The sequence below is a fragment of the Cyprinodon tularosa genome, unplaced genomic scaffold (assembly GCF_016077235.1).
Source record: "Cyprinodon tularosa strain WSP-4 unplaced genomic scaffold, ASM1607723v1 ctg852, whole genome shotgun sequence".
Lineage (NCBI taxonomy): Eukaryota > Metazoa > Chordata > Actinopteri > Cyprinodontiformes > Cyprinodontidae > Cyprinodon > Cyprinodon tularosa.
Window position 1 is genome coordinate 415,725 of NW_024039621.1, and position 16,584 is coordinate 432,308.

Here is a 16,584-nt window from a genome sequence, read left to right on the forward strand (position 1 = left end):
AAACCATCTTTATTTTTTTAAGGCATGACATTAAACAAAGTGTCAAATGAAGAAAACAGAAAAAAAAATCATAAAGAAAATAAGTTAAGATAAATTATACTTGGTACATAGCTTGCAAAAATGCCGATGTACTATTATGAAGGAAGTACTAATATTCATCAGACATCGAATATCAGCAATGAAGAGGGACACCGCTTGCTCTCCTAAGGAAGAGGATTAGGGCCACTGAAAAAAAAAAAAAAAATGATTTTAAAATTATATTTAATTTTAGTAAAAGAAAAAAGTCAGAATTCTAAGAAAAAATATCAGAATTCTGAGATTAAAGTCAGATTTCTGAGATTAAAGTCAGATTTCTGAGATTAAGTCGGAATTCTGACTTTTTTTTCTTATATTGAACTGAAATAAAATTTAAAAATCAGATAACTTTTTTGTTTTTTTAGTGGCCCTAATCCTTTTCCTTACTCTCCTTATTTTTTTCATTGAACCTGCAACATGTCACAGGAATGGGGAGCGCCTGGGAAAACTAACCGGTCTGTACCACTTTACAAAAAGGTGTGCGCAGGTTTGAGTTGTGTTTGGTTTGACACAGGGATTTCGCGTTTTCGGGACTTATACTCCGGTACATGTAATGTTAATATATGTTAAATAACATACGGCATCTGGTTAGAAATATTAAAGGGCAACCGCATTTTCAAGACAACTTTAGAAGAAGCACAATATTCCTTAATCCCCCCCATTGTTTGGATTGGTCTCGTCTGTCTAGTTGTCGACGGTAGATGCATAGGCAGTCCTGGAAAGAATCTGAGGGGTGAAAGTTTCTTTCTTTCAGTTTTTATATTAATATATTCTTTTATTTCTTTAGGGTATTGAAGTCCTTTAAACATGGCTTCCTCGGATGTTGCTCGTCAGCCGGTGAGGATTATTTTATTTTGTGTTTTAAAGAGGAATGTTCTTGACATTCGAACAGGGAGTGTCCTGTGGCTAATTAAGTTAGCTAACGTTAGCATTAAATCGTCCCAGGAAATAATAAAAGTTTAAAGTAGCTCATAACAACGCAGCTAAACTACACACGGACTTATACATATTATTTTTGACCAATTTACTTATCTTTATTTGACAATAAAGATGCAGTTGATATTCCTTTAACAAAACAAAGAGCTAGCTTGTTAGCATAACACTGAAGTGTCAGGAAATCCTTATTTTTAGATATTAGAATTTTAAGCTGAGCTTTATTTAATAGAAGTACTGTTGTTAAGAAACGTTAATATTCCCATACTTGTTTAAAAGTTAGTTACATCTTGTAAGTAAAGAGAACCGTCTAAATGAAACAGGTTAGAATAAAATTAGCCATTTAGAGGCATCTTAGCTAAAGACAGTTGATAAGGGCAGAGGGTCTTGCACTGCATTAAACCACCATTATTTGAATAAGATAAAATGTAGAGTGGCAACTTCTATTAGACTATTTCAGGGCGTTGATAAAATACTAAACATGTACACTGTCTAAAAAGTTGATTTCATGTTCAGAGATTAATTATTAACCAAAAAAGTAATTGAATTCAGAAATTCATCGACCCCAATCACAAAATCTAATATGGCTTTATTGCATTAAAACTCTGTTACTGTCAGCAAAACATTTTCTTTGACCAAAGATCCAGTAATGGGAGAAAAAAGATAATAGCGCTTTGTATATGGGATTCATAAAACTGGAACCTGCAGGAGTGAAAAAGATCTGTTTTTAATTTAACAAGCATTTACTGTTGTATATTGCTCTGACATGTAGTGTGCAATTTTATCTTATTTTAATCACTTATGTATCAGATTTAGACTAATGTGATTGGCAATATATACAGGTGCTGGTCATAAAATTAGAATATCATGAAAAAGTAGATTGATTTCAGTAATTCCATTTAAAAAGTGAAACTTGTATATTATATTCATACATTACATACAAACTCATATATTTCAGATGTTTATTTTGTTTAATTTTGATGATTACAAATGACAACAAATGAAAATCTCAAATTCATCATATCAGAAAATTAGAATATTGTGAAAAGGTTCAAAATTGATGGCCCCTGGTGCCACACTCTAATCAGCTAATTAACTCAAACCACCTGCAAAAGCCTTTAAATGGTCTTTCAGTCTAGTTCTATAGGCTACACAATCATGGGGAAGACTGCTGACTTGACAGTTGTCCAAAAGACGACCATCGACACCTTGCACAAGGAGGGCAAGACACAAAAGGTCATCGCTAAAGAGGCTGGCTGTTCACAGAGCTCAGTGTCCAAGCACATTAATAGAGAGGCGAAGGGAAGGAAAAGATGTGGTCGAAAAAAGTGTACAAGCAAGAGAGATAACCGCACCCTGGAGAGGATTGTGAAACAAAACCCCTTCAAAAATGTGGGGGAGATTCACAAAGAGTGGACTGCAGCTGGAGTGAGTGCTTCAAGAACCACCACACACAGACGTATGAAAGACATGGGTTTCTGCTGTCGCATTCCTTGTGTCAAGCCACTCTTGAACCACAGACAGCGTCAGAAGCGTCTTGCCTGGGCTAAAGAGAAACAGGACTGGACTGCTGGTGAGTGGTCCAAAGTCATGTTCTCTGATGAAAGTAAATTTTGCATTTCCTTTGGAAATCAAGGTCCCAGAGTCTGGAGGAAAAGAAGAGAGGCACTTCATCCACGTTGCTTGAAGTCCAGTGTAAAGTTTCCACAGTCAGTGATGGTTTGGGGTGCCATGTCATCTGCTGGTGTTGGTCCATTGTGTTTTCTGAGGTCCAGGGTCAACGCAGCCACATACCAGGAAGTTTTAGAGCACTTCATGCTTCCTGCAGCTGACCAACTTTTTGGAGATGCAGATTTCATTTTCCAACAGGACTTGGCACCTGCACACAGTGCCAAAGCTACCAGTACCTGGTTGAAGGACCATGGTATCCCTGTTCTTAATTGGCCAGCAAACTCTCCTGACCTTAACCCCATAGAAAATCTATGGGGTATTGTGAAGAAGAAGATGCAATACACCAGACCCAACAATTCAGAAGAGCTAAAAGCCACTATTAGAGCAACCTGGGCTATCATAACACCTGAGCAGTGCCACAGACTGATCGACTCCATGCCACGCCGCATTGCTGCAGTAATACAGGCCAAAGGAGGCCCAACTAAATACTGAGTGCTGTACATGCTCATACTTTTCATGTTCATACTTTTCAGTTGGCCAACATTTCTATGAATCCTTTGTTTTTATTGGTCTTCAGTAATATTCTAATTTTCTGATATGATGAATTTGAGATTTTCATTTGTTGTCATTTGTAATCATCAAAATTAAGCAAAATAAACATCTGAAATATATGAGTTTGTATGTAATGTATGAATATAATATACAAGTTTCACTTTTTAAATGGAATTACTGAAATCAATCTACTTTTTCATGATATTCTAATTTTATGACCAGCACCTGTACTTTAAAACCTTAAGAACTGTTTTGAGAATTTTTTTAACTGTTTTTTTTTTTTTTTTCTTAAATACATGATATTGTTGTAATTTGAAAAATTGCTTTAGGTTCTATGCAATGAAACAAGGTTTTGACAATAAAAGTTGAACGTTGCCTTTTTTGGGGGTACTGTTTTTTTTTTTTGCTGTAAGAAAAACATCAGATAATTGTGTTAAATCAAAGCCCTTCAAAGCTTTAAAATGAATCAGTTATATGCACTAAAGACAGGTTAATGTGTTTACTTACTAAGTGTGTTTTGGTGTTTTGCTACTGGCAGCCCAAAGTATGTTTTCTGTTAGTTCACTAAAATGTCAGAGAGGACAGAGTTTGACTTTACAGGAAATATCTTAATTTCCTCCAAACATACTTGCCAAGTATTTGCAGATCCCATATTTGACCTGTCATTTCCCTCCCTTTTCTCTTAGTTTGACGATGAATGGATTGTGAAATATTAAAATAGAAACAACTTTTCAAAATGTCAAACTGTTATCTTTGGCATTTTGTCACAGACGTTAGAAAAACATGAACTGAAAAATTGTCTGATTTTCAAAATAATTAAATTAATCTTTTTCCTGTGTAATTTCCTCGACAGGATCAAGGAACCCGGCCTTTGTCCCTCGCTGGCCATGTAGGCTTTGACAGTCTTCCAGATCAGCTTGTCAACAAGTCCATCACACAGGGCTTCTGCTTCAATATTCTCTGCATCGGTACTATATCACACACATCTACTTCATAATATTACTATTAATTTTATCTTTATCTAATGTTGTTCCAATAAATACAAAATTCAACATGTATATCAGAATTAAGAAGTTTGTTATTGAATTTCAAAAGTGCTGCATTCAGTTTTCATTCCAAAAGGAAAGAAAACAGAAAAAAAAAACCAGTTGGCACATGAGAGAAATCTCTGAAATATTCAGATGTTTTTTTTCCTCCCTTCAGGTGAGACCGGTATCGGCAAGTCTACACTGATGGACACCCTATTTAACACCAACTTTGAGAACTTTGAGTCATCCCATTTTGAACCTCAAGTGAAGCTGCGGGCCCAAACCTACGACCTGCAGGAAAGCAACGTCAGACTTCGTCTCACTGTGGTCAACACTGTTGGCTTTGGGGACCAGATGAACAAACAAGAAAGGTTTGTCAGCGAAGGGGTGGGGGGGTCTTTGTCATACAGTAAAAGTAACTTTTTTTTTTTTACAACGTAGTGACAACGTGATTTAACTTTTTATTTCCTGTAGCTATCAGCCAGTGGTGGACTACATTGACAAGCAATTTGAGACTTACCTTCAGGAGGAGCTAAAAATCAAACGCTCTCTGCACAACTACCATGACTCCCGAGTGCACGCCTGTCTGTACTTTATCTCCCCCTCGGGCCATTCACTCAAATCTCTGGACCTTGTAACAATGAAGAAGCTGGACAGCAAGGTAGGAAATAAACCTGCATTATTTGTTTTTAGGAAAGATTACTGATCACTTTAAGCAGAAAAGGTGACAAAGTTTGAATTTCTAGTGCAAGAATTCAGAAAATGTTTAAACAGTGACAAAAGAAAACTTGTAATGTATGCATGTTTGGGTCGATGACATCAAAAAAGGCAGAGGAGCTGAGCTGATCAGCTGGCATTAGTAAACACAAACCCAATCTACACCCTTGATGAGGGAATGCGATAAAAACAAAAACAAACTGGGGATAAAATAACTCAGGTTTAAGGGTGTAATGATACACATATCCATACCTTGATTTAAGGTTCACACGTCTGGAGTGAAATTATAAAGTGCACACTATGGAACAGAAAGGTTATTTAGTTTGTTTTTTGTGAATGAATAAAAGAGAAGCGGACATGATGAACGGACAATAGAACCACTGGAAAATGTACAGTTTTTTTTTTCTTTTTTTGAAACTTCCATAAAAGTCTGCAGATACTTTAGAAATCACTTTGTGGTTGTTTTGATATTTATAGTTTTTTTAAGCTGGTTAAATGTTGCAGTCAGCTGGATTTGGACTTTGTTTGATACCTGTCTTCCTATTATAGCCTTACTCAGTTTAGTGGCCTTATTCTTTGTCAGCATATGTGTGTTCATCAGAACCCCCCCCCCCCCCCCCCCTTGTGGGCAGATTTTATCTTGCAAATGCAACAAAAAGAAAACTTGGCCTGACCAAATTATCCTTTGGATGAGAATTAAGAAATTGTTGACGATTTATCGGAAAGTTAAGCAAGCTGTTAGGCTTCACTATGAACACATTCTGATGATTTCAGTTCAATTATTCAGGGTTCTTTATTTTTACATGAATCTCTAGAGTATGGGACTCACCAAAAGCGCTTAGAAGTCATATATAGTAGTTTGGATAGAAGAGGAAAAGTGTTTGTTGTTGTGTTGCAGGATTAAATGTTCTCTCCTGCTTTCTAAAGAAGATAATCTGTCATTTAAATAACTGTAAAAAAATGTTATTCTTCTAATGTTTCAGACTTTTTATACAATTTTCCCATAAAAATCAGAAAAGTAATCATCCCAAATCTTAGGGTTTAAAAATATAACATTTGGAATCAGAAACGTGGAAATCCTGGAATCCTTCCAGCCTTTGTGTTTATGCAGAACTTCCACAAACTTGGTGGTGCTGAGATGGAAAGAAATAACCCACTGATTATTTAGCCTTTGGATCGACATTAAACTCTGTTTGAAAAGAGAAGAGCAACATCTCCGCTGTCACTCAGAGATTCATGGTTTCTGCTCCAGAACACTTGGAGCAGACCGGACAATTCACATTGAAGCTGCAGGTAAATGCAGCTTCATGGTTTTTGTCTCCTAAGGCCAATTTATGCTTCTGATGCATAGCCTCTGCAGCCGTCAAATCTGTCTCTGTGCTCGACCACTCCTCCTGTGCAGAGGATCTGCAACCAGCGTTGCGCACCTCAAAAAAATCCTGACTATGTGTCGGACGGTTGCAAACTCGCACAGACCTCAAGCGGAAGTATGCAGACAAAAAGCAGCTGTGGTTGGTACTTGGTATGCCGTTCCGGCTGTCTGTGTGGTCGTCCTTCTCGATTCAGTGCTGGGGTGCGCCATTTTTAAAAACCGAGGAACAACTACAATGGACAACCTACGCATCCTCCTTTGTCTTTTTACCATCTCCATCAACAGAACCTGTTCCTCTTCGATGTCTAGCAACTCTAGATCCATCTCCGTGACCTTGATATCTTGCAGATGCGCTATTGTTTTTTTGAAAGATAAACACTCCCGCCAGCACCGCCAATGTTCTCATGACCATCCGCCAAAGTTTTCGCGACTTCCCAAATAGGCTCCCCCTTGTGTTTAGCAGGAAACTGCTGTGCATCCCTAGAAATTCCAGACCGACGGTGCAGAAGCATACCAGCAAAACTGGTTCACGACCAGATTCAAGCGACATTTGATGTGTGCGGTTACAGAAGTATAATCTGCCCTTTAACGTCCTACGCTGACTCTTTCGGAATGTTAATAAAGCTATCCACTTAGCCAGACATGTTTTATAGAAAAAAAGATAAAGACATGTAAGGTATAAAAATTGATCAGACTTTAGCGGACAGTGCTGCTTGAATAGGCTTTAATTAATCCTCAGACGTTTATCAAACATTCTCCATGTTTAAAGAAGTTGGAAACATGCATCCAAGAGGAACCTCATTTTTGTTTTTGATCAAAAGTGAAATGTTAAGATTTCTAGTGAATAAACAAATTTTCAGATAAATAAAACTGCATCAAACCAACGGGTCTTGGAGAAAAGGGGAACCAATGAGAGCATAATAAAACTATGCTGTGGTGGTTTTATGGTGTGAATGTTTGGAGAGCATCTCTATCAGCCCCCCCCACCCCACCTCACCCGTCTTGAAGTGGTCAGAAACTTTCCCATGCTCTCTCTGTGTGTTGTCCTGTTTGAGTGTGTTTCTGTGTGGTTTTGTTGCTCTGCAGTGGCAATAACTCTGGATTTGCGTATGAAAGGATTAGAAGGGGGGTGGGGGTGCTGTAACCACCTCACACACACACTCAAGTTGTCCTTTTGTGTCACTGTACGGATACACACAGAGCCAATTGTTGGGTCCACCGTAGTGACGGACAGTCAGTCGCTCAGGCAGCTGTTGGAATAGATCTCCCTGCATCGTTTAGTTTCGCCACCACGATCAGTGTGTGTGTGTTGGTGTGTGTGTGTGTGTGTGTGTGTGTGTGTGTGTTTGTGTGGTCTGACCCAGTGGCAGCAGCTCATTCCAATGCTCCTCTGTGGGACGGTGAGATGACAGGGAGGAATGTGGGATGACTTTGGCACCAGATTGAACTGGTAGGCCTGAAACAACACAGGAAAGATGGTTTATATAACAAACATCTGAAAACAGTTTTAGTTTCAGAAAGAAGGTTCAGGTTGTTTAAATCAAAGAAGTTAAATTAAGCCTCTTATAGTTAAAGTTAAATTATAGGTAAATTAAGCCTCTTATATTATCGTTAAGGGGATCTCCTTTGGGGCTGAGACTATAAACTAAATGAATCAATAACTGAATCAATTGTCAACCAATTTAGTAGCTGAATTGTTGTCCACTGGAGTGAATAGACTCCAAGAAAGGATATTAGCTGAAAGATGTAATGAAGCCAGAATGGTATAAAATATATATAAACATTTCTAGAGTGGAAAAAATCATAATAATCCTATTTAATCAATTATTGAATTAATCATCTAATTAATTAATTAGAGTATATAGCCTCTAAAACATGTCTTTAGCTCACAGAGGAACCCACTTAGAGCAGTAATTATACCAAAATTTAGATACAATTTTTTTTAATCTTTGTCGATATGCTCCATCTAGAACTCAAGTGGAAAATTTTAGCTTCACCTGCTTTAATTCTGTAAAAAATCTTCCTGAAGGAATGTTTTTCTGTCCCATTGTTAATTGATTAATCGAAAAAATAATCAACAGGTTAACTGATTAGCAAAATAATATTTAGCTGCAGCCCTAAGCATTTCACACATTTAAAATAAGAACCTAAGTTTGTAAATGTGTTTTGTAGTTTGTGTCCTTTCAGCTGCTTCGTTATTCAAGGGTCACCACCTCACAGTCATTATGATTTACTCATTAGAACAAGCAAAAATGTTCCCGTTTCAACTGGGATTCAAACATGGGGACTTAAAACACTATATGTAAACTAACTGATTATTAACAGATCTTTATAAAAATGCCCACAGAATAATTAATTAGTAAATAATTTGTAGTTGCAGGCCCAGACTCCTTTTAAACAAATTCAAATCAGGTTTTTTTTTTTCATGTTTTATTTATATTTGCTGTTGGTAACAGAAAGATTACTTTCTATGAGGTGTGATCACTTCTGGATCTAACAGGGTTTTTAAGCAGAAGAAAATTAGATATGAGAAAATATTTAATTTAGCAGATTACAGTTTAATAGTGCTCAATAAATGCGGTAGTTTTAACACTGGTTGTTTAATTGTTTGATCGTTCCTCTTTGATTAGCAACGACTCCTTGATTTTAACGCCTCACCAATCAGCATTGTGGACTCTGCTAGCACTGATGTGTTGCTTTGATTTCGTTTTCTGACTCCATGGAGCGATTTCTTATTATTATGTTGTCTTTTAATCAGCAGTGACTCTCCCCCCTCCTCTCTCAGGTGAACATAATTCCAGTTATTGCCAAGGCCGACACCATCAGTAAGAGCGAGCTGCACAAATTCAAGATCAAAATCATGAGCGAACTGGTCAGCAACGGTGTGCAGATCTACCAGTTTCCTCTGGACGACGAAACCGTGGCCAAAGTCAACACCACCATGAATGTAAGGAATATTGACCAGGATTCATAGGTTTCTATTAAAGACTCAGGAGGTTTAAAGCTGATAAATACAGAATACCTGATAAATAACACGCAACTTTTGCTTTAGCATAAAAAAGTTCCTTTTTGAAGCTTTAATGTAATTAAAGACCCATTCTGTGCTTTCATATTTTGAACAATTAATAGATTAGAAATAAACAAGTTTTATAGTTTTTAAATGACCTCATCTGTTATGCTGTAAAACTTTGGAATAATTTACTTTTATTTGCCATAACTAAGTAATTTCTCTACATTTTTAGGGCCATCTCCCGTTTGCTGTCGTAGGCAGCACAGAGGAGGTGTGTGTTGGCAATAAGATGGTGAAAGCTCGCCAGTATCCGTGGGGAGTTGTTCAAGGTAGACTGTTTGGATTTACCGTAACACTAAGCTGTGGTGATTCTACTGTATTAAGGCAGCTGAAACAACCTGATTGTTCACAAATGATCTCCTAGTGGAAAACGAGCAGCACTGCGACTTCGTGAAGCTGAGGGAGATGCTCATTTGTGTAAACATGGAGGACCTGAGAGAGCAAACCCACACACGCCATTACGAACTTTACCGGCGCTGCAAGTTGGAGGAGATGGGCTTTAAGGACACCGACCCCGAGTGCAAACCTGTCAGGTAAACAATCCACACACACAAACCAGAGCATGTGAACGGAGCGGAGCGCCGCACAATTCCCGCTCCCCGCTCAGGAGGATGTTCGCTCATTCGCTCTGCCACTCAAAGTTGTCCCAGAACGCTCCGCTCAAAATCCGCTCCGCGCTCACCTTAATCTTCCTGCCACTCCGGCAAAATCGCTCCAAGCTCGCTCAAATTTCAGGAGAAGGCATTTTCTGATTTTATTCCTCCATGTAATGATGCCAGGGCCCCGGACAAACGGCGTTTGATTTAATGATGTGACGATACATGTGTATTGCCTTATTTAACACCTCGCTCCCTTCATGTTGCCCCGTGTTGCCTATTTAATTATTGTTGAACAAAATCACACCTCAATCAAATAAATGTTGTTTTACAAATTTTACAATCCAACAATTTTAATTGATGTTATGAGCGCATCGGAGCGAACTGGGGCGGAGCAAAATCCTCGCTCCAGCCTTTGAATTGAAAACTGCTCTGCGCTCCACCATATTTCACATGCTCTGACACACACGAACACCCCAGCACCTGGCGGACGTTGCCAACTTCCTTGACGCATTTTGTATCCACAGTTTGCAGCAGACGTATGAGGCCAAGCGTCAGGAGTTCCTGGCTGAGCTGCAGAAGAGAGAGGATGAAATGCGGCAGGTTTTTGTTCAGAGGGTGAAGGAGAAGGAAGCAGAGCTGAAGGAGGCTGAAAGAGAGGTGGGTTGCTGTATTTTCTAACCGACAGTATGTATGTACAGGTGCTGGTCATAAAATTAGAATATCATGAAAAAGTAGATTGATTTCAGTAATTCCATTTAAAAAGTGAAACTTGTATATTATATTCATACATTACATACAAACTCATATATTTCAGATGTTTATTTTGTTTAATTTTGATGATTACAAATGACAACAAATGAAAATCTCAAATTCATCATATCAGAAAATTAGAATATTACTGAAGACCAATAAAAACAAAGGATTTATAGAAATGTTGGCCAACTGAAAAGTATGAACATGAAAAGTATGAGCATGTACAGCACTCAGTATTTAGTTGGGCCTCCTTTGGCCTGTATTACTGCAGCAATGCGGCGTGGCATGGAGTCGATCAGTCTGTGGCACTGCTCAGGTGTTATGATAGCCCAGGTTGCTCTAATAGTGGCTTTTAGCTCTTCTGAATTGTTGGGTCTGGTGTATTGCATCTTCTTCTTCACAATACCCCATAGATTTTCTATGGGGTTAAGGTCAGGAGAGTTTGCTGGCCAATTAAGAACAGGGATACCACAGTCCTTCAACCAGGTACTGGTAGCTTTGGCACTGTGTGCAGGTGCCAAGTCCTGTTGGAAAATGAAATCTGCATCTCCAAAAAGTTGGTCAGCTGCAGGAAGCATGAAGTGCTCTAAAACTTCCTGGTATGTGGCTGCGTTGACCCTGGACCTCAGAAAACACAATGGACCAACACCAGCAGATGACATGGCACCCCAAACCCTCACTGACTGTGGAAACTTTACACTGGACTTCAAGCAACGTGGATGAAGTGCCTCTCTTCTTTTCCTCCAGACTCTGGGACCTTGATTTCCAAAGGAAATGCAAAATTTACTTTCATCAGAGAACATGACTTTGGACCACTCACCAGCAGTCCAGTCCTGTTTCTCTTTAGACGCTTCTGACGCTGTCTGTGGTTCAAGAGTGGCTTGACACAAGGAATGCGACAGCAGAAACCCATGTCTTTCATACGTCTGTGTGTGGTGGTTCTTGAAGCACTCACTCCAGCTGCAGTCCACTCTTTGTGAATCTCCCCCACATTTTTGAATGGGTTTTGTTTCACAATCCTCTCCAGGGTGCGGTTATCTCTCTAGCTTGTACACTTTTTTCGACCACATCTTTTCCTTCCCTTCGCCTCTCTATTAATGTGCTTGGACACTGAGCTCTGTGAACAGCCAGCCTCTTTAGCGATGACCTTTTGTGTCTTGCCCTCCTTGTGCAAGGTGTCGATGGTCGTCTTTTGGACAACTGTCAAGTCAGCAGTCTTCCCCATGATTGTGTAGCCTATAGAACTAGACTGAAAGACCATTTAAAGGCTTTTGCAGGTGGTTTGAGTTAATTAGCTGATTAGAGTGTGGCACCAGGGGCCATCAATTTTGAACCTTTTCACAATATTCTAATTTTCTGATATGATGAATTTGAGATTTTCATTTGTTGTCATTTGTAATCATCAAAATTAAACAAAATAAACATCTGAAATATATGAGTTTGTATGTAATGTATGAATATAATATACAAGTTTCACTTTTTAAATGGAATTACTGAAATCAATCTACTTTTTCATGATATTCTAATTTTATGACCAGCACCTGTATACTACTCCATAGACAAGGAAACCATCTAAATAAAGTGGCTGACAATGTATAACTGCTGAATTGGCATTTTATGCTCTCTGCATGAAGGAAAGAAAAGCCATTTCCATATTACTTGTTTTCTAAAACTTTAGTTTTTCTTCTATTTTAGCTGCAGAGTCGTTTTGAGCAGCTGAAGCGTCTGCATGCCGATGAGAAAGCAGCTCTGGAGGAGAAGAGGCGCCTTTTGGACGAAGACCTGAGTTCTTTCAGTAAGAGAAAAACTGCAGCTCAGCTGCTGCAGGGCCAGAGCCTCGCGGTCAACGGCAAGAAAGACAAGGACCGTAAGAAGTAGGTGATAATGTCGCATGTAGTCTGTTTAGTTGGATAATTAAAAGGAACCTCTGCTGTTTTTATGTTAACCCGTCCTTTTCCATTCTCTCTTAGTTCAGCTTTCATGTGAAGACTTTGAAGATCGGAAGTGCACCTCATTATGACCAGTGTAACCAGTGGCCCTTTGCCATTCCTTCCAGCCAGTCCACAACACTACCTTGAAAAAAAAAAGAAAAACCAGCACATTTGGGTTGCCAAAGTTTAATACTGCTTCCAAAAACTTGTCTACACTATCCTCTGATGTCTTTTTAATCTCTTTTGTAAGATTTTCCGAGGGATTTTGTGTTTCTTGTTATTTTATTTGTATTTATCCTCTTTTATGACTTTTTTACTTTCGCCATACTAAAAATTTAAATGTTTACAAATCACATTACATAGACAGGTACAAAACTCCACCTTTGGTGACATCTTTGATTATGTTAGCCGACTGCTTCTTCATGTTACTGTCCTTTTTCAGACCTGTTTTTGCTTGTTCTAATGTGTTGCCAATCCACTACAATACAACCATATCATTTTTGTAAGTTAGCCTTTTTATACAAGACTTTAAGGTAAGTTTTGTAGAATCATTTAAACGCTGAATTCGGTCTCAGGGTGGTTTGAAATTCACCAGCTTGTTTTCCCCCTCGTCTTTGAAATGTGTTTAAAAAGGGTTCAAACTGCCTTCTTTACCTTTTCTTTAAGTCATCATAGCGCTTTCAAGTTTGAAAATTATTCTAAGGGCATTATATGCTTTCTTTTGTTTTCTTATTGCAGTTTGTTTTATATGCAAACCTTTATTTTTTTTGTTGTTCCTTCTGTAATTGTTTCCAAAGGGAACTGTGCATTTATAGATAGGATTTCTGAAACTAGTGTTAGTTTATTTGTTTTGGAAATGGAAGATGTTACAGGACCTATTTATAAAAATGTTTCTCTCACTCCCTTTTTATTTTTACTGCCACAAATGATGAATCTTTGCTGCAAATCATGGGAAAACTATGCATTATATTATCAATGTTGAGGGAGCAAAAGTAACAGAAGGATTTTTTTTTTTTCTTTTTCGTTCAAAATTTGATTTTCATTTTACTGTAGAGCTAAAACACTTTGGTGCTGGTTTCCAACAAAGTATGGTTTAACTAAACTTTAAGACTTTTTATTCTGACATCTTAGTGCCTTAAGTGTATGACACTTATAAATACACTACCCACACACTGCCACAAATACTCTAGTTTTACTACATTTGTTTATAAGGAATAAACAGTATTATTTGGTTTTGTTCTTTTTAAATAAATCCTTGTATTTTTGTCTCAACACATTGTGTTGGTCTGCTGCTTGAATTTCATAATTAAAAACGACGAAAGACACGCGCCCTGCAATAGACTGGCAACCTGTGTAGGATGCACCCCGCCACTTGACCATTGACCAGGGGCGGAGCTAGATGGGGGCCTTTAGCCAATCATTGGCCAGCCCTACCATTTTTTCCCTCTAATACAGACATTGGCATGAATAATACTCTCAAGTGGAATATTGTAACTTATTTAATATCTTAATTCTACATATATTAACAATTACTTGAAAACCAAAACCCCATAATTAATTACGCTCATTAAAATACAATCATTAAAGATGATAAATAATGAAATTCATGCTCTGTTCAGAACTAGATTTTGTCTTATATGGGTTAAAGAGAAAATTATGTCTCTGCAAGTGATCTCTGAGTCTTCAGTGAAATATAAATAACCATTTTAATAATAATCCATTTAATGTAGATATTAGTACATGTAAATAATCTTATGCAGAACAATTATTGATGAAAGTATGTTGGTAATGACAATGAATAAGTTGTTCGCCCCAGAACTCGAACCTGAAAGAATTTTCTCCACTACAACTTAAATTAAGACAGCATGGATGTTTAAATATATGCATCTATTTGTTAGAAAAGGCTGTAGGAAAGTATAGTTAGTCTTTATTTAGAAAATATGGATGTTTTGCTTGTACGTTTTCCTGTTGGAACGGTGTAAATGGACCCTGAGGTTCTGGCGCCTATCTGCTTTTGGCCACCCTTATTAAAATGTTCTAGCTATGCCTCTGCCATTCACAGCTGGAGATGGTCACCAGCACCCATCGCAACCCCAGCTGGGACAAGCGTGACGGAAAATGGATGACATGCATTACTTAAAAAAAAAAAAAAGCTTTTATTCCAAACTTTTCCTCTGGTAGGAGTCAAAGTGCGACTCAATTCAAGCATATGATGAAGACATCGTTAGTAGTAACAGAGTGAGCTAGTTTATCAGTTATGGTATGCATTTAAGAAATTAAAACCTGACTGAGTTATGGAAGCCAAAACATTGAAATCTAAAGATATTTTAGGTGTTCTGTAGAAAAAGTAACAGAACCACTGTTATTGGATTAACCTGCTTGGAGATTTTTATTTGAAATAACAAATATTTTTATCAGCCATGAAAATGAAACTTATCTACTCCTACATTAGAAACTAAGATCAGCTGTCTTCTGTCCAAACATGGTAAAACTCGACAACTGTGAATGCGTTTTTTAAGGGTACAATCTATACCCAAAACCTTTAACAAAGGCTAAAAAAAAATCTAAATTAGAGTGAAACTATGATGCAAAGTAATTTTTTTTTTAAATGTAATAAAATCCTAACTGCAAACAAATTAAGTTACATGGTATTTATCTCCAAACAATGTATTTCCTTTCTGGTATTTCCAGCATGTGTTAGAAGGTTTCTTGGTTTTCCTTTTGCTCCAAAGAGCTGCAGAGGCTCTCATCTTCTTGCTTTTTTTATTTTTCTTTTCTCGAGGACACACAGTAACAGAAAGATTATCTTGTTCTGTGTGGTAGGTTTGTACCCTGCAGTGTCTCACCCCTCCAGCTCCATTGCCCTTCAAGTGACTTAAATGCCGATGCACAGACAGGTGGACAGACGGGTCTGGCGCAAAGCTGAGGATTGCTGATTGATTCCCTGCAGGAGCCTGCAGCAGCCCTGCTATTATTGTTAGGCAGGGAGGAGGACACCCAGAGGAGAAGCTTTTCTCTGATCCAAAACACAACAAATGCTTGTTTAAGGGTAGGAAAACAATTTATTACCTGCAGGAGGTGAAACACTATCTAAGCCCTGTAAAAAAAACCTAACATAGCCGCTTGCTCATCCTTAATGTAACCTTTAAGCATTAAAGTTGAGTTTTTCTTAATTCTGTGTTGTGCACATTCCAACACACACTTCCTGGCAACAGTTTTGCCGGTCACTCTAAATGCAAATGAAGGTAATGATCAAAGACGGCCTTGACTTTTGGATAGATAAGGTTGTCATGTCATGAGATGGATTTTGGTGGGGTGGGGGGGCTGCAGGAGATGCTCTGATATTACAAATTACACACCTCATTCATGCCAGTGTTTGGTTGGAGAAAAAGGAAGACTGATAAGATGGGAGGAGGATAAGGATGAGAGAAGATCGTAGGGAGGGGGGTGAAAACAGACATCCATCTCTAGCATGTCTGCTCTGATGAGGACAATATCACTCTGTGAAACAACTATCCCTGCAGCGTCTCTCATAACAAGCTCATTGTAAGCAGGGATGATTCTAATTAGGGCAGGATATGATTCTCAGGATGAATCCTCTGAGGGAAACCCAAGCGCGGCAAAACAGGTAATGTGTTTGTTTTATATCAGAGCACACAAATGTGCTTTGCTTTAAATCATATTGCATTTGCACCGTCCTTTTAAAAGCTGCCGGCGGTTAGGAGAGCAAAACACAAACACAAGAGGAGTTAAATTTGAAAACAAAGGCATTTATTGCGGAAAATGCACTTGACATGAAAAAACAATCATATCAACCACGGGTCATCAGTACAAGACGATGTATAATGATCACATGGTAGAAAGCGCTGGACGGTGCCAGCCC

The 16,584-nt window shown here is 38.2% G+C and overlaps 1 protein-coding gene across 1 annotated transcript; it reads left to right on the top strand.

Moving 5' to 3' along the window:
• Window positions 1-749: 749 nt before the first annotated feature.
• sept10 (septin 10) lies at window positions 750-13,971 on the top strand. The gene is made up of 10 exons (XM_038273052.1): window positions 750-912; window positions 4,085-4,199; window positions 4,435-4,630; window positions 4,734-4,920; window positions 9,134-9,295; window positions 9,591-9,687; window positions 9,783-9,951; window positions 10,542-10,674; window positions 12,466-12,644; window positions 12,741-13,971. The coding sequence occupies exons 1-10, from the start codon at window positions 883-885 to the stop codon at window positions 12,754-12,756; spliced, it is 1,284 nt and encodes a 427-aa protein (XP_038128980.1). The 5' UTR covers window positions 750-882; the 3' UTR covers window positions 12,757-13,971.
• The last annotated feature ends 2,613 nt before the right edge of the window (window positions 13,972-16,584 follow it).

Bases quoted from the DNA above. Each gene is read 5' to 3' on its own strand.
- sept10 (XM_038273052.1), top strand. From the start codon at position 883: ATGGCTTCCTCGGATGTTGCTCGTCAGCCG. The intron at 4,200-4,434 runs GTACTATATCAC...TCCTCCCTTCAG, and splicing joins CTTCAATATTCTCTGCATCG to GTGAGACCGGTATCGGCAAG. The intron at 4,631-4,733 runs GTTTGTCAGCGA...TATTTCCTGTAG, and splicing joins CAGATGAACAAACAAGAAAG to CTATCAGCCAGTGGTGGACT.